The 18,984-nt window shown below is 46.1% G+C and overlaps 1 protein-coding gene across 2 annotated transcripts in view; it reads left to right on the top strand.

Annotated features, from left to right (window-relative positions):
• ptar1 (protein prenyltransferase alpha subunit repeat containing 1) overlaps window positions 1–18,984 on the top strand; it is a 91,455-nt gene that overhangs the window by 22,270 nt on the left and 50,201 nt on the right. For both annotated transcript variants that reach the window (XM_085909033.1, XM_085909032.1), the window contains exon 3: window positions 18,124–18,190. In XM_085909033.1, the coding sequence (XP_085765159.1) occupies window positions 18,124–18,190 (67 nt within the window). The remainder of the gene's footprint in view (window positions 1–18,123; window positions 18,191–18,984) is intronic.

Below are 18,984 nucleotides of genomic sequence, written 5' to 3'. Positions count from 1 at the left end.
GTGAACAACGTGAACCTGTCAAAAAAGTCCAATTTAGCAGCGAGCAAGTTATTAGTCGTCTTAATCGTCTTAAATTAAAGCTTAAATTTATGGTAATAAATTCTACTGCTTTACGTTTTACTTATTCAGTTGTGGTATATATAAAGTGGAACAGCAATGCTTTTGTCTGATTTCCTCGTTTTGATACCATCACAGGTCCCTCTTTTCTACTTGTTCTGAGGTGCGCTCAGAGCAAGCCGTTTTGGTGCGGTCTCTTGAAATGTAAATGAGATACTTCACACCCCACACCCTCCAGGCCGCAAGATGTGCACATCCCTTTCCAGTCGACATATTTGTAGGTTTGTTAGCTGAGGTAGCGTTTACTTGCGCCGCAAACGTTTTAAGGGTAGGAGCGTAGATCGACCGGTAAATCGAGAGCTTTGCCTTTTGGCTCAGCTCTCTCTTCACCACGACGGACCGGTACAGAGTCCGCATTACTGCCGACGCTGCACCGATCCGCCTGTCGATCTCACGCTCCATCCTGCCCTCACTCGTGAACAAGACCCCAAGACACTTGAACTCCTCCACTTGGGGCAGGATCTCATCCCCAATCCGGAGAGGGCATTCCACCCTTTTCCGACCGAGGACCATGGACTCGGATTTGGAGGTGCTGACCCTCATCCCGACCGCTTGACACTCGGCTGCGAACCGCTCCAGTGAGAGCTGGAGATCACGGACTGAAGAAGCCAACAGCACCACGTCATCTGCAAAAAGCAGTGACGCGATGCTGAGGTCCCCAAACCGGACCCCCTCAACGCCTCGGCTGCGCCTAGAAATTCTGTCCATAAAAATTATGAACAGAATCGGTGACAAAGGGCAGCCTTGGCGGAGTCCAACCCTCACTGGGAATGAATCCGACTTACTGCCGGAAATGCGGACCAAACTCTGGCATTGGTGATACAGGGACCGAACCGCCCTTATCAGTTGGCTCGGCACCCCGTACTCCCGAAGCACCCTCCAGAGAACCTCCCGAGGGACACGGTCGAACGCCTTCTCCAAGTCCACAAAGCACATGTGGACTGGTTGGGCGAACTCCCATGCCCCCTCGAGGATCCTGCCGAAGGTGTAGAGCTGGTCCACTGTTCCGCGGCCAGGACGAAAGCCACACTGCTCCTCCTGAATCCGAGGTTCGACCTCCCGACGGATCTTCCTCTCCAGCACCCCTGAATAGACCTTACCAGGGAGGCTGAGGAGTGTGATTCCCCTGTAATTGGAACACACCCTCCGGTCCCCCTTTTTAAAGAGGGGAACCACCACCCCAGTCTGCCAATCCAGAGGCACCGTCCCCGATGTCCACGCAATGCTGTAGAGGCGTGTCAGCCAAGACAGCCCCACAACATCCAGAGCCTTTAAAAACTCCGGGCGGATCTCATCCACCCCAGGGGCCTTGCCACCAAGGAGTTTTTTAACTACCTCAGTGACTTCGACCTCCGAGATTGGAGAGTCCGCCTCATAGTCCTCAGGCCCTGCTTCCACAAAGGAAGGCGTGTTGGTGGAATTGAGGAGGTCTTCGAAGTATTCCCCCCACCGACTCACGACATCCCGAGTCGAGGTCAGCAGCACACCATCTCCACTGTAAACAGTGGACCAGAATTTCCTGGAAGCCGTCCGGAAGTCATTCTCCATGGCCTCGCCAAACTCCTCCCACGCCCGAGTTTTTGCCTCAGCAACTGCCGAAGCCGCGTTCCGCTTGGTCATCCGGTACCTGTCAGCTGCCTCCAGAGTCCCGCAGGCCAAAAAGGCCCTATAGGACTCCTTCTTCAGCTTGACGGCATCCCTTACCGCCGGTGTCCACCAGCGGGTTCGGGGATTGCCGCCACGACAGGCACCAACAACCTTACGGCCACAGCTCCGGTCGGCTGCCTCAACAATGGAGGCGCGGAACAAGGTCCACTCGGACTCAATGTCCCCCGACTCCCCCGGGACGTGGGAAAAGCTCTGCCGGAGGTGGGAGTTGAAGCTCTTCCTGACAGAGGATTCTGCCAGACGTTCCCAGCAGACCCTCACAGAGCGTTTGGGTCTGCCCGGTCGGACCGGCATCTTCTCTCACCATCGGAGCCAACCCACCACCAGGTGGTGATCAGCTGACAGCTCCGCCCCTCTCTTTACCTGAGTGTCCAAAATATGCGGCCGCAAATCCGATGATACGACTACAAGGTCGATCAACAAACTGCGGCCTAGGGTGTCCTGGTTCCAAGTGCACACATGGACACCCTTATGCTTGAACATGGTGTTCATTATAGAAAATACGTGTCAAGCACAGAAGTCCAATAATAGAACACTGCTCGGGTTCAGATCGGGGGGGGCGTTCCTCCCAATCACGCCCTTCCAGGTCTCACTGTCATTGCCCACGTGAGCATTGAAGTCACCCAGTAGAACGATGGAGTCCCCAAAAGGAGCGCTCTCCAGCACTTCCTCCAGGGACTCTAAGAAGGGTGGGTACTCTGAGCTGCCGTTCGGTGCATAGACACAAACAACAGTCAGGACCCGTCCCCCCACCCGAAGGCGGAGGGAGGCTACCCTCTCGCTCACCCGGGTGAACCCCAATGTGCAGGCGCCCAGCCGGGGGGCAATAAGTATGCCAACACCTGCTCGACGCCTCTCACCGTGGGCAACTCCAGAGTGGAAGAGAGTCCAGCCCCTCTCGAGAGGGCTTGTACCAGAGCCCAAACTATGTGTGGAGGCAAGTCCGACTATGTCTAGTCGGAACCTTTCTGCCTCACACACCAGCTTGGGCTCCTTTCCAGCCAGAGAGGTGACATTCCATGTCCCTAGAGCCAGCCTCTGCAGCCGGGGATCGAACCGCCAAGGTCCCCGCCTTTGGCCGCCGCCCAGCTCACTATGCACCCGACCCGTTTGGCCCCTCCTATAGGTGGTGAGCCCATTGGAAGGGGGACCCACGTCTTCTTTTCGGGCTATGCCCGACTGGACCCCATGAGCGAAGGCCCGTCCACCAGGCGCTCGCCTTCGATCCCCACCTCCAGGCCTGGCTCCAGAGAGGGGCCCCGGTGACCCGCGTCCGGGCGAGGGAAAACGACATCCATATATCTTTTTCATCATAAGGGGTCTTCTGAGCCGCGCTTTGTCTGGCCCCTCACCTAGGACCCTTTTGCCATGGGTGACCCTACCAGGGGCATGAAGCCCCAGACAACATGGCTCCTAGGATCATAGGGGCACGCAAACCCCTCCACCCCTCCATAAGGTGACGACTCACGGAGGGGATTTGATAAACATGTTATTTATATAATACCGTAATTTTCGGACTATAAGTGGCGTTTTTTTCCCTAGTTTGGGTTGGGGGGCGACTTATACTCAGGAGCGACTTATATGTGTTTTGTTTTTTTTAATTTACTTGATCATTAACACATTACTTACTAGTACAGTTGATCACCTCACATATAATTTTTAATACACTGAAAAAACGAATAAAGCAATTCACACTTTAAAGCACAACATTCAAGTTCATGAAACAAATAAACAAAACAAAACAAAAAAACTAAAAAAGATATATAGTTATTTTCAAACTAAACTGAATGAGGGTGATTTAAATTTCACCATTGGCCGTGATGCAACAACTGGGAGGGGAAAGCGCTGTTTGTTTGAGTTTTTAAAAAGCACAGGTCCGGTGAAGAGAATTTAGTGTGGTGATGGGAAAAAAAAAAAACAGTAGGGGCAGCAATGCAATTTAGGATGCAAGGTCTGCTTGTGATGGACAGCATGCGAGCACACATCACGCCAGACATGCAAATCACAAGTCCGACGGTGCGCGTACGCGGCATTGTTTACACAATCGACGATCGATGTATTTTATGATTTGGAGTGACAGATGGTTTGGTAATATTGTTGCTATATGATAGTTATTTGAAATATACTTTATATATCGTTATATGGGTCTGTGGAATAATTAGACATGCAAATCACGAGTCCGACGGCGCGCGTACGCGGCATTGTTTACACGATCGATGATCGATGTATTTTATAATTTGGAGTGACACAAATGGTTTGATAAACGTGTTATTTATGTAATAATCATTTGAATAACTCTGAATGTTACGTTAGGCCCGTTCTCAGCCTCTCGTTTGTGTATGTCACGTTAGCATACCGTATCGTTTAGCCTGTTGTTGCTGGTTCGTGTCTGTTTTTGGTGTTGGATTTTGACAAATACATTTGCCCCAAAAGTGCGACTTATACTCCGGAGTGACTTATATATGTTTTTTTTCACGTTATTGTGCATTTTATGGCTAGTGCGACTTGTACTCCGGAGCGACTTATAGTCCAAAAATTACGGTACATACACCTAACAACATAAATCCCCTCACAATATTTATGAACACGTCTTGTAATCAAGCACTGCAGTCAAGCAACGAAGTAAGCTAATGCTAGCGTAAGCGAGAAACTAATGAATGCATTTAACACATTATTGTGTTCCCCAAGAATAAAATAGCACCTTTGATGCAATTCATCTGATACAACAACTCAAAATACACCTACAAGAAGTGAAAACATAGAGCGCACAGGTCCAAAATAAGCAAAAAGACTGACACGAATGCTATGAAAACGAATCCATAGACACAATATTATTAAAATGAAATATAGTTTATTATTATTGTGTCGTCTCAAGCTTACCACTTAACTGTGTCCGTCGTTTTCATAGATTGAAGGAACTGAACCATCAATGAAACAAAGTTTTTCAGCGAATCCTTCTCTATGCTGACACAAGATTTCCAAAACACTCGTCCTTGAACAAGCAGGACTTTGCCCACAGATGGGGTAACACTGTTTGACAAATAAAATTTGACCAGGCACTTCTTTGACGTTCTGATGCTGGGGGCGGTGTAATGAGTTGTGTGGATTGATGCATCCAACGCCGGAACATTTGATCCCTCCATTTCGGCAGCCTTGTGTTGTATGGACTACAAAATTCTCTCAGAGTAATAAAGATAGCGGATTTTCAAAATCATTTGGCGACACCCGTTAACTTGTTTGGTTTGTCCCGCCCCAACGGATGTGATGTAATAGATAAAATTACATAAAAGAAAACAGAACTGAACGGAGTTAAAATAGCCCCCAAACAGATCATTAAAGAATCTCTGCAGCACCTGGAGGGATAGATTACACTTTTATACACTCTTGGAGACTTCAAATACACAAGAAAATGAATATTAAAGTAAAAAAGGTGGATTTTCCATGATATGTCTTATTATTATTGTTATCATCACTGTGCAACATCCTGCTCTCGCCACTTAAATGTTGTTAGGTGCCTGAATGTTGTCAGTCACTTAAATGTCATACAGAGGCTGAGATCAACCGTAGTCAAATTCCCTGTTTGGCATGCCAAACTTGGCCAGTAAAGCTGATTCTGATTGTTATTTTTTAGAGAAGCAGATACCATTGACATCAATGTTGATACACAGTATCTAACAGTGTCCCTCGTTATATTGCAGTTTACCTTTCAAGGCCTCGCTGTTTTGCGGATTTCTGGGGGGATGTCAGTGTATCATGCTTTAATTAATTTATTCTTTTTACAGCGTAGGAATGGTAAAAGGTCAATTGAATGCCCTGTTAGATTTGCTCCACAATTTGGGAAGCGCGCTATCAGCGCCTTACGGCAAAAGCCATAGCCAATCACCTGTTATCCAATTTACTCGCTGCGTGCTCGTTTTATTTCTTCTGTTTTAGGAAAAGGCTAAGATACCGCAACAAAATTCAGACTTACACAGGTTGGTTGAGTTCAATCACAGTATTTAAGAAAGCTCTGTTTTCAGGAAAGTACAATACAGGGCTGGGCCTTTCGTGCGACCGTGCTCAAGAGAAGAAAGTCTCAATTCAGAAAGGCAACGTTCAAGGTTTTTTGGTCAGCTTATATTCAGTTGCACATGCCAGTGTGGGCCGAGTTTGATGGGTGATGAGTAAGGTTGTGTGGCAAGTTCACAGGAGAGTTTGATTCCATGGGAGTGGGTGCTGGTTCGGTGAGAGCTGGTTCCGTGAGGGTGGGTGCTGATTGTGGCTGATTCGGTGTATGTAGGGGGCTGTTGTTTTCCATCCCGTCTTTCGGCCTTGGTGATCACCTTTGGCCGGGTTCTTGGTTGTTTTCCTCCTGCCGCTCTTCCTCTGGCACCTCTACCGGTTTTATCTCCAAGTGTCCTTCCTGTAAACCATTCTTGCATATACATCCACTTCGCCCACTGTCGCACACCGCCCATTCATCATCCTTTCAATTTTGTCATTTTATACAAAATTATGTAAACTTTTGTGTGCGGCATCATCAATTTGTTAATGTTCCTGACTATGCAAAGTTCTTACTCACCACTTAGCATGCATTTGTTTGTTTTTTCTTTTGACACATCTTTTCATTGTTAGCCAAACCATTTCCCTCTGTCCAGAACGTTCAGTAGTAATCCAAAACTGGCCTCTAGCATTAATCAAAACATAAGATATAATCAAGTACTGAACATTTTTAGATGACTTTGGTGGTGTCCGTGATTTAGAAAAATATCAGGCATGCATTGAACAGTTCCTTAAGGGTCATTAAGCTATTCAGGCAATATTTCAAAAATCATTTATTTCTAAGTGCACAGAAATACATATCGGATCATAAAGTTATAAAAATCTTTGTCATTACCACATATCAAATGTGTAGTTATGTCGTTTTTATTGGTATAATTATATGCTTAAAATGTTTCTTTCATTGATTTAATATGTGAATATACTTGTCTGCTTATGTACTTTATTCAATGAGGTTTGAGCATATCTGTTTTTGTAGTTAGGCGGGACTTTTTGTATTTCGACCCCATTTCTTCAGCCCTGATATCGTGCTTTTATTGACACCATAGTGTTCAAAGCCCTAAAAAGTGTCAAAATCGCCTATTCACACACACCAGTGCTTCTTTATAGTCACCTAAACAGAAGATGATGTATCAAAAAAATAGCAAGCACAAATTAGTATTCATCATTCCCATCAACTTTTGTTTTGCACAACAACGTGTTTGAAGTTCCATTAATCCACCAGGATTTGGCTGAAATGCACCGTGGGATTCTAGTTAAAGGGACACTAAACAGAGCTGAACATTGGCACTTGATGATGATAGGTCTTTATGTAAAAATGATGTCAGCACTAATATTCAAGGCACTAAAAGAATCTGTAGCGATTTAAGGGATTTTGGGGAATGAGATTTACGGCAAATTGGCCCACTTTTGGAGCTCATTATGTCACCAGAGTCCTGCAAGCAACCATTGTAATGCGTATTTTTTTCTGGCTTGGCTTCTCATGTTCTGTTGTCACATAGTATGTGAAATGGTGATTAATTGCCACCAAAATTCATATGTACATTATGACTACTGTTCACTTCAACCTATGAAAATATGAAAGACATTACGAGAACTATTTCAACTTATTACCAGCTCGACATTGGGGCTCTGTGTCACAGACACCTCGCCGCCAGTCAGCAGCCAGAGCTCCCTCCCTGACACCAACTTCATTGAGATGGCACCTTCTTTTCCGGAGCTGTCAGTGGCGGCCGCTTGCCGTGCGTACATGCTCACATGCATCGTCACGCTGCCAGTCAGCCGGCTCATGTGTATCAATTTTGTTTAAATAATTGCGAGACAACCCCAGAGGTCAACTTGAGTTTGACTTAAAAAGATTGGTAGCACCATATACCAGTGAAATATTTTTTCAGCCAAGTACCCCCTGACCAGCGCAACACATTTCTGATTGAAAAGAAAGAGGTACAGAATTGTGCCATCAATGTTTGATTTATTAAAGTTAAATAACTTGTAGCAATGTACCTCACAGACACATTTATGTTTCAAACATTGCATATAGAAATAAAAAAGATAAACAGTAAACAGTAAACAGTGACCACCAAGAAGGCATAAACCCTTTCAAAACTCAAATACTGTATGCAGAACACTGCTAATTTATATTAATCTTTCTTGTAATAATCTCTTGCAAGGAAATAAAAATATACAGAACGAAAAATCACAAAATACATTTACTTAATTACAAATGCCGTAATTTCCGGACTATAAGTCGCTCCAGAGTATAAGTCGCACCAGCCATAAAATGCACAATAAAGTGAAAAAAAACAACATATATAAGTCGCACCAAAGTATATATTTAACAAAACAAGAGTTCAACAAGCCAACAACTACTGAACTGTAAAGATAAAAAGTTGCTACACGAAATAAAATATATCAAATAACTATAACATAAATACGTTTTTCAAACCTTGTGTCACTCCAAATCATTAAATCCTTCAAACGTGGGGCCCTTCGTCATCTTCGTCATCTCGTGATCGAATCCTTTGTCCTTTATGTAAACAACCGCCGCGCGTTGCCGGTGACATCACTTGCAGTTCAAATGACAGTAATCCCTTGCTACATCGCGGTTCATTTATCGCGGTTTCACTACATCGCGGATTTTTGAATTTTGAAAATTTGTGAAAAAATTCACATATAAGTCGCTCTTGAGTATGAGGTCATCGGCAGGCCACGGTCAGATGCCACTTCCATTATTTTTTCCTGGTGAGTGACAGGAAGCTTGCTTCTCTTTGCTTCAGACAAGAGAAATGGGTTCTTCACCCAATCCAACGTTGCAGATTTCTCCATGTCAGCAAAGTAGCAAAGTCCCACTATGACTAACTTCACTGGAGCTGTCTCCACATCTTCATTGGAGAGAAAAGCATCCACCTGAGAAAAGCAGGTGAAATCGTCCTGACCACATGCCCTTTTCCACAGCTCTGCTTTCTTCAGGAAACCACCCACCTTGTCATACAGGTTCAGGATGCTGGTGTCCTTGCCCTGCAGAGACACATTCAGTTTGTTCAGTTTGCTGAATATATCTGCCAGATAGCAAAGCTTTGCAAGCCAGTCCGTGTTCTCGAACAAGGTGGCATGGGGAGATCCATGTGCCGCCAGAAAGGTGTGCACTTGTTGATCTACAGCCTGTTGAGTATCTAAAACATCTTTTAACGCGGGGCTCATTTTCTTGGACGCTAACGCTTCTCTGTGAATCACACAGTGAGTGCACTTAATGTCGGGATTTTCCTTTTTAATCCGCGCAATGAGCCCTTTTGCACTGCCCTTCATTGATGCACCCGCGTCTGTAAAGACAGATAGTTCCTAAAATAGTGGGAGTGAGCAAGGTAGTTAGCATGTAGATGATTCGGATACAGCGCTTTTGTAGACAATAGTTACGATTCAACTTGGTAGAATGAGTGCTAGCCCAAATTACGTTGCAATAACTGATATATGGATAGATTAAACCGTTTTTTCATTTGCGCATTTTTGTCCGATCGCGCAACTGCAGGGCACCGGCGAACGAGCAACCTAGCGCGTTGCTGACCGCGCAACTGCACCGCGCTGGTCGCATTGTGAAAGAGCGGCCTCTGAAATTTAGAAAATATTTTTAAAGGCCTGATGTAGTACTTTCTAAAATTTAAGTGGACCTCAGTGTGCAGGAAGTTTAATTTTGTCCGATCGCGCAACTGCAGCGCACCGCTGCACGCGCAACCGTAGCGCGTCACCAACCATGCAACTGCACCGCGCAAATAACTATCATATAACAACAATATTATCAAACCATCTGTGTCACTCCTAATCATTAAATCCATCGATCAAATTCCTCTCCTTTATGTCAACAATGCCACGCGAGAGCCGCACATATCTAGTATATAACTATATTGTAGCATTAACAAAGTACCAGGAAAGACGTGGGTTTGGTAAACTGCTCTTTATTTAAAAAAACAAAAGTTCAACGAGCCAACAACTACTGAACTGTAACGCTAAAAACGTATACAAGTTGCTACATGAAATAAATTATATCAAATAACTATAACATAAATACATTTTTCAAACCTTGTGTCACTCCAAATCATTAAATCCTTCAAACGTGGGGCCCTTTGTCATCCTGCGATCGAATTCTTTGTCCTTTATGTAAACAACCGCCGCGCGGCACCGGTGATGTCACTTGCAGTTGAAAGGACAGTAATCCCTTGCTACATCGCGGTTCGTTTATCGCGGTTTCACTACATCGCGAAATTTTGAATTTTGAAAATTTGTGAAAAAAATCACATATAAGTCGCTCCTGAGTATAAGTCGCCACCCCACCCAAACTATGACAAATTGCGATCAACACTTAACACGAGTCGCTATGTCCCAATCCACACACTGGCGCACCTAACAATTTTGCGAGTTCGTTCTGTCAAAGAGAAGACCAGTAGATCAATCAGACCAGATTTACCAGTTGTTTATTCCTGACAAAGCGAACTAATACAAGCCTGGGTCCCGGGTCCCTCACACTAAAACTCATGCGTTTTTGTGACCACCAAAAAACAACACATTCTTCCGGGTTGCCCAGTTTTGAAGAAACACAATATGAATATTAAAACATGCAAAACATTGTGTGATGATTGGTCAATGGCCATCTCCTCCCCGTCTAGGTGTTATTGCTGTGGTCAGGCGGTTGGGTTTTCCCCGTGAAGCCCGACCACCTGGACGTGATGTTCTCGTTTCTCACCGACCTTGAAGTTTTATCGTCCGGTACTCCCTTCGTCCGGTACTCCCTGTCTGGGTCTGTTCCACAACACTTCGAAGAAAACAAGTTCATGCAGTTTGCCTGCACATTCTTTGCCACCCACCTATCCACACGAGCACTCCAATACTAAATATTATATTGATATGATTATAAGTTTAACACAACCTTAAAAAATATGTTTGCAAACTGCTGAAAGCACATTTCCCTTTACCAGCTACCATTTTGAACTTGCATTAACTATAGATGATGTTTTTATCATTAAGGGTTAAATTTTACTAGACCTGACTCAATTCTCAAATGCAGCTGACTTTTTGGTCAATGGCAAATTTGGTGCTAACAATACGAGTATACACTCCTTTAAAAAAAAAAAATATATATATATATTTATGTGACACCGACAAACAGTCAGAACCAACACTGCATAGCCTTATCCTAACGCTCTAACCACTCGGTGCCCATAATTCATCGCGTGGCGCAATAAATTTAATCTGTAGCATTAAGCCTCGTTAAAAACATTCTGCGTTTGTTACCAGTAGTTGAATTTGTCACATCTAAATGTTTTTGGGGTATTTTTGTCATATTTTTTCCGCTTAAAAAACATGACTAAGTTGTGTGTGAAATAGTGACATCCAGGTCAATTCCTCATTTCTAATTGCAATGAAATGGGCAATGTTGGTAAAAGGTAAATACTGACATGCACAAGGAATTCATGGCTAAGATGTGGTTGTGTTTGATTTAGAAGGGGGGATGACTTAATTCTCGTTAGCAAATACAGCGATCTTTGTTGTTCGCGGGAGATGCGTTCCAGAACCACCTGTGAAAAACAAAAATAAATAAAAGAAACTACCGTATTTTCCGCACTATTAGGCACACTTAAAATCTTAAAATTTACATCAAAAACCACAGTGCGCCTTATAATGCAAAGTACCTTATATGTGGATCAATTGATGAATTTGTTGATCCATACTGGATGTACACAGCGCACTGCCAAAATGTTTCAGTACGTTTTAGTATGACTTGGAAATTACAAGGTCACATTAGCGTCCCAGCATTTCCGCACTATTAGGCACACTTAAAAACTTAAAATTTAGTAAAAAAAACACAGTGCGCCTTGTAATGCAGAGCGCCTTATATATGGATCAATTGATGAATTTGTTGATCCATACTGGATGTACACAGCGCTCTGCCAAAATGTTTCAGTACGTTTTAGTATGACTAGTAAATTACAAGGTTGCGTTAGCGTCCCAGCATTACGGCAACCGTGGTCAGGGGGGCATCACTGAATAGCTGTTGTACCCGCGAGGCTATTTCATTTCAAAATAGGCTGTTCCGTTAATGTTTTTGAGTACGTTTACGGATCAATATCCAACGGAATCATAAATAAGCAGCACCAATGTCTTAAATCAGTCTTTAGTTGTTTCCGATAACTTTTATGGGAGAGAGTTTGAGAAACAAGATTGTTCACAGGGGGCTGCCACGACACTTTGCTGAGGCTCATGGGAGTGTGTGAGCTGAGGCTCATAGGAGTTTGTGGGTGGCTAATGCTCTAATGGTAGCTGCTATACGCACGAGGCTATTTCATTTCAAAATAGGCTGCTCCGTTAATGTTTCGAGTAAATTTACGGATCGATATGGAAGGGAAAGCTAAGTAAGCAGTACCAATGTGTTAGATTGAATTTTAGTCAGTTCCTATCATTTTATAGGAGATCGTTTGAGAAACGCGATTGTTAACAGGGGGCTGCCACGCCACTTTGCTGAGGCTCATGGGAGTCTGCGAGCTGAGGCTAGTGGGAGTTTGCGGGTGGCTAATGCTATAATGATAGCTGCTATACGTACAAGGCTATTTCATTTCAAAACAGGCTGCTCCGTTAATGTTTCAAGTAAATTTACGAATTGATATGGAAGGGAAACATAAGTAAGCAGTACCAATGTGTTAGATCGAACTTTAGTCAGTTCCGATCATTTTATAGGAGATAGTTTGAGAAACGCGAATGTTTACAGAGGGCTCGTTGGTTATTGGCTAGTGGATGCATACCACAACCCTAGTCAACCTCAGTTTGTTGCTGTATAGTTTCTATTTTATGCCCCTTTGAGTCCGGTGCGCCCTATATATGAAAGAATTTCTAAAATAAAAAAATCAATAAGTGTGCGCCTTGTAATCCAGTGCGCCTTATGGTGTGAAAAATACGGTGTGTATATATTATATAGAAATTTAAACACCTTTGTTTTGAAATTTCCAACACATTGTGTTGGCTGCTCGAGGGTGTGGCTGTATTGCAAGTCAATTAGAAGAGCAATGCAACTTGTTCACCTTCAGAAATAAGACAGGTGCCATCATTGTTTACGATGCTACGCATGTTGCGTAGCGTGTGTAACATGCGTAGTGATGTAAGTCGTGCTGATTGGAAAAAAGAACCGGTTCTCAATTCCCAGACCTAGTAGCAAGCTTCCAAATTGCGATCACCATTTATTTTCTCGAGTGGTACACTTGCAATATTGTTGGGCAATGTTGCACAAGAAAAGAAATGTTTCTTCAGACATGTTGAAATTCTCTATCCATTGTCCATATGTGAATCTGGGAACTGCTACATCCCACCTGTCACAAGCAGAGATAGAACAACCATGTGCTACATGGACTTTATTGAGTTGGGGGAAAGTGTAAGTGGAAAGCTGGATTGCTGTCTTGGCTAATGTTGCTGGGCGGCCAAGCGGGACTAGCGAAGGAAATAGTCAGAGACGAAGCTCGTTGCTGACTGCAGTGGCAACCTGGCAGGTAGCAGGAACCAACCTGATGGAGAGAACAGCAGAGCAAGCGCGCAGGGCAGCGAAGCTCAGCATGTAGTCGCGCTCAGGGCCAAGCGGACGGTTGGGGCGGGCGGCGATCAGAACGTGGTCTCGGTCAGGCAAGTGGTCAGGACGGGCGGCGAGCAAGGCGAGTTGGGTCAGTACACAGGCAAGGTTGGCAATGGGTATCAGTCAGCGAAGCACAGTGAGCACACGAATGGTATCACAGGCCAGGACAGGAGGACGAACTGACGTGTAAACCGGAGTCCGGAGCAGGCTGTTTAACAAGCGGGAACAGGTTCCGGTGAGCAGCTCAATTGTATGGGTGTGGCTGAGAACGATTGCCGAAAAGGAAAAGCCACCAGCTGGATGGCAGGTGGCACGGGCACGTGACACCACCAGTCGGTTGGCCTGAAAAAGGTCCAGACTCATGGGTATTTTGAGCTTTGTAACAAACCAAGGATCTTGTAAAAAGGAGAGAGAAGGTTGAAGCAAACAAAGCCGTGTGGTAAATGACATAAAAAATTACCTTTGCATGCCAGCATTTCCTTTGTCATACATTGATTGAGACGAGAGCATGAAGTATAATTTTACTTGCATTTTGTTGACAAACACCAATGGATGCTTTTGAGTACGGTAGAGCACAGTAGTGGAGGGGATTAGATACTGTCAGTGAAAACGAGGCTTTTGAGTCATTGTTAGAGATGTTCTCACTCTAACTTATCTTGCAAGAACCACACTGGAGACAGTATGCCCTTTAAGCACTTGCAAGTGGTGAGCTTGTTCGTTACTGTAGGTACAGCAATGTTCGAACAAACTTTGCCTTTTGATTCATGCAAGAGAATATTTATTGAGAGAAGTAGGGTGGGGGTGAGAATGGCCAAGGTGGGGGTAAACCCCTGGTCTCTCAGGGGGTGTTTTACGATGTTGTGTTAACAGAACACCTCTGATTGCTTCTGCAATTGGTCAATCAGTTCAAAGGATCTTAGCACTTTGTTTTACTACTTTGTTAAAACAGGACAAGCTATGTTAATTATTACAGGTTACATTCCAACAAAAGCATAGGATCAAACTAATCCATCAACCCTAACAGTCATTTGTTCTTTTAAGCCAAAGCACGTCATGATAATGCTAGAAAAGTTGTTCAGGGGTGTCAGTATTTAAGGGACCTTTTTCATATGGACATTTAAAGTCTGTCAAATCAAAGTCACAAATTATTTCCCGCAAAGAGGATGAAATTGGCCTGCATCAGTGAGTGATCTCACAAATGTACTAATTTGATAAAGTCTTGAAAAAAATAATATAAAATGCTTTATACCAGCTGGTAATGTGTGATTTACTGCCTGGTAATGGATAATTAAAAAAATGGGTCCACGTGTTGCTGTTTACACAAAACAATACTATAGCTTTGTGTTCAAACAATAGGACCCGAGTTAACAAATTTTCATGTTTGTGATATTTTTGTTTGGTGGTCCATCCATCCATCCATCTTCTTCTGCTTATCCGGGGTCGGGTCGCGGGGGCAGCAGCTTAGGAGGGACTCCCAGACCTCCCTCTCCCCAGCCACTTCATCCAGCTCATCCCGGGGGATCCCAAGGCGTTCCCAGGCCAGCCGAGAGACATAGTCTCTCCAGCACTTCCTGGGTCGTCCCCAGGGTCTCCTACTGGTGGGACATGCCCGGAACACATCCCTAGGGAGGCGTCCAGGAGGCATCCTGATTAGATGCCTGAGCCACCTCATCTGGCTCCTCTCAACGTGGAGGAGCAGCGGCTCTACTCAGAGTCTCTCCCGGATGACCGAGCTTCTCACCCTATCTCTAAGGGAGACCCCGGACACCCTGCGGAGGAAACTCATTTCGGCCACTTGTATCCTGGATCTCGTTCTATGGGTCACGACCCATAGCTCGTGACCATAGGTGAGGGTAGGAGCGTAGATCGACCGGTAAGTCGAGAGCTTTGCCATTTTGCTCACCTCTCTCTTCACCACAACGGACCGGTACAGAGTCCGCATTACTGCCGACGCTGCACCGATCCTCCTGTCGATCTCGCGCTCCATCCTACCCTCACTCGTGAACAAGACCCCAAGATACTTGAACTCCCCCACTTGGGGCAGGATCTCATCCCCGATCCGGAGAGGGCATTCCACCCTTTTCCGACCGAGGACCATGGACTCGGATTTGGAGGTGCTGACCCTCATCCCGACCGCTTCACACTCGGCTGCAAACCGCTCCAGTGAGAGCTGGAGATCATGGCCTGTAGAAGCCAACAGCACCACGTCATCTACAAAAAGCAGAGACGTGATGCTGAGGTCCCCAAACCTGACCCCCTCAACGCCTCGGCTGCGCCTAGAAATTCTGTCCATAAAAATTATGAACAGAATCGGTGACAGAGGGCAGCCTTGGCGGAGTCAAACCCTCAATGGGAACAAATCCGATTTACTGCCGGAAATGCAGACCAAACTCTGGCATCGGTGATACAGGGATCGAACCGCCCTTATCAGTTGGCTCGGCACCCCGTACTCCCGAAGCACCCTCCACAGAACCTCTCGAGGGACACGGTCGAACGCCTTCTCCAAGTCCACAAAACACATGTGGACTGGTTGGGCGAACTCCCATGCACCCTCGAGGAACCTGCAGAGGGTGTAGAGCTGGTCCACTGTTCCACGGCCAGGACGAAAGCTACACTGCTCCTCCTGAATCCGAGGCTCGACCTCCCGACGGATCCTCCTCTCCAGCACCCCTGAATAGACCTTACCAGGGAGGCTGAGGAGTTTGATTCCCCTGTAATTGGAACACACCCTCCGGTCCCCTTTCTTAAAGAGGGGAACCACCACCCCCAGTCTGCCAATCCAGAGAACTCCGGGCGGATTTCATCCACCCTTGGGGCCTTGCCACCGAGGAGTTTTTTAACTACCTCAGTGACTTCGACCTCCGAGATTGGAGAGTCCGCCTCAGAGTCTTAGGCCCTGCTTCCACAATGGAAGGCGTGTCGGTGGAATTGAGGAGGTCTTCGAAGTATTTCCTCCACCGACTCACGACATCCCGAGTCAAGGTCAGCAGCACAACATCTCCACTGTAAACAGTGTTGACCGTGCACTGCTTCCCCCTCCTGAGACGCCGGATGGTGGACCAGAATTTCCTCGAAGCCGTCCGGAAGTCATTCTCCATGGCCTCGCCAAACTCCTCCCGCGCCCGAGTTTTTGCCTCAGCAACCGCCGAAGCTGCGTTCCGCTTGGCCATCCGGTACCTGTCAGCTGCCTCCGGAGTCCCGCAGGCTAAAACGGCCCTATAGGACTCCTTCTTCAGCTTGATGGCATCCCTTACCGCCGGTGTCCACCAGCGGGTTCGGGGATTGCCGCCACGACAGGCACCAACAACCTTACGGCCACAGCTCCGGTCGGCTGCCTCAACAATGGAGGCGCGGAACATGGTCCACTCGGACTCAATGTCCCCCGCTTCCCCCGGGACATGGGAGAAGCTCTGCCGGTGGTGGGAGTTGAAGCTCTTCCTGACAGGGGATTCTGCCAGACGTTCCCAGTAGACCCTCACAGAGCGTTTGGGTCTGCCAGGTCGGACCGGCATCTTCCCCCACCATCGGAGCCAACCCACCACCAGGTGGTGATCAGTTGACAGCTCCGCCCCTCTCTTCACCCGAGTGTCCAGAACATGCGGCCGCAAATCCGATGACACGACTACAAAGTCGATCAACGAACTGCGGCCTAGGGTGTCCTGGTGCCAAGTGCACACATGGACACCCTTATCCTTGAACATGGTGTTCATTATAGAAAATCCCTGTCGAGCACAGAAGTCCAATAATTGAACACCGTTCGGGTTCAGATCGGGGGGCCGTTCCTGGGCAACTCAAGAGTGGAAGAGAGTCCAGCCCCTCTCGAGAGGGCTTGTACCAGAGCCCAAACTATGTGTGGAGGCAAGTCCGACTAAGTCTAGTCGGAACCTTTCTGCCTCACACACCAGCTCGGGCTCCTTTCCAGCCAGAGAGGTGGCATTCCATGTCCCCAGAGCCAGCCTCTGCAGCCGGGGATCAGACCGCCAAGGTCCCCGCCTTTGGCTGCCGCCCAGCTCACTTTGCAACCGGCCCCTTTGGCCCCTCCTACAGGTGGTGAACCCATTGGAAGGGGGACCCACGTTTTCTTTTCGGGCTATGCCCGGCCGGACCCCATGGGCGAAGGCCCGGCCACCAGGCGCTCGCCTTCGAGCCCCACCTCCAGTCCTGGCTCCAGAGAGGGGCCCCGGTGACCCGCGTCCGGGCGAGGGAAAACTAGTTCCATATATTTTATTCGTCATAAGCGGTCTTCTGAGCCGTGCTTTGTCTGGCCCCTCATCTAGGACCCTCCTGCCATGGGTGACCCTACCAGGGGCATGAAGCCCCAGACAACATGGCTCCTAGGATCATAGGGGCACGCAAACCCCTCCACCACGATAAGGTGACGACTCACGGAAGTTGTTTGGTGGTGTGAATCATAAAATGTAACAATCAATCAAACAATCAATCAATCTTTTTATTTGTCAAGTTTGAGCATGCCAAACAAGGAATTTGACTCTGGTCGATCTCGCCCTCTGTACCACAATTTAGGTAGCTAACAACATTCAGGATGACGTGTGCAAAAATTTACAATTCTCAAATAATCTTAAAATAGTTGAAAGAAATGTAAAGTGTCATGTTACAATAAAGTTTGGAAAACTATGATGGACAAACATTATAGAATGAAACTGACATTAATGATCATGTTTGTTTTCCCTCAGCTTTAGTGGATATCACATCCACCCTCTTGCTGCTTAATCCTGACTTCACAACTGCTTGGAATGTCAGGTACCGACACAAATCCTTAATTGCAGCTGACATTTTCAATGGTACATTGCATCAAGATGCCTCAGCCTCCTTCCTAATAGCAGCACCTGGAATATGCTGTGACCAGGGTGGGAGGGTTCTGCAGAGATTCTCTGTGCTCTTTGAAAAAAGTAACCGTGTACATTGTACACACATTCATGTGATTGTGTCATTGGCAATGGGGATGCGCTGGAACTGAAAACCAAAAATGAAGAAAAGCCGAAAACGGAAAAACCAAAACACTGAAAAAAATGAAAATACCTTAAAGTCTCATAGATAATTTTTTGAGTTGACCAAATTTTTCCAACCGAGAGCTCTCACGTTTCTTATAAGTGATATGCATACATTCATGATCGCATTAGAGGCTTCTTATCTGAGGCCAACGGCCAACTGCTGTGGGGATTTTGCCCACCTGTTACGCTCAGCGGGCCATTGGCATCTCTTTCTTCGAAATCTAATCTTAAATTGAGCATCAAGACACTTTCGTGTGTCATCCCTGCTGCCACAGCCAGCCAGCAAGCACTCTTGGTGTAGTAACCAGTACAAAACCCTGCTCCCCCTGTATTGTTGATACATAAAACGGACCGTCAAGACGGCCCAACATTGGGATTGGGTTAGATTTGTATTAAAAAATTATGTCAGTCCTACAATTTCCTCCCCAAAAAACTCTGAAGTGATTAATGATATTTCGGGACAGAGTGGTAGTAAACTTGCTGATGCCCTCTTTATGGGTGGAGTCTGGTTGATTGACACATCAGCCTGACTACATCAGTGAA

The sequence above is a fragment of the Syngnathus leptorhynchus genome, chromosome 4 (assembly GCF_054491065.1).
Source record: "Syngnathus leptorhynchus isolate UIUO chromosome 4, UIUO_Slep, whole genome shotgun sequence".
NCBI lineage: Eukaryota > Metazoa > Chordata > Actinopteri > Syngnathiformes > Syngnathidae > Syngnathus > Syngnathus leptorhynchus.
The sequence above is the reverse complement of the archived record's forward strand: the minus strand, read 5'-3'. Positions and strand labels throughout refer to the sequence as shown.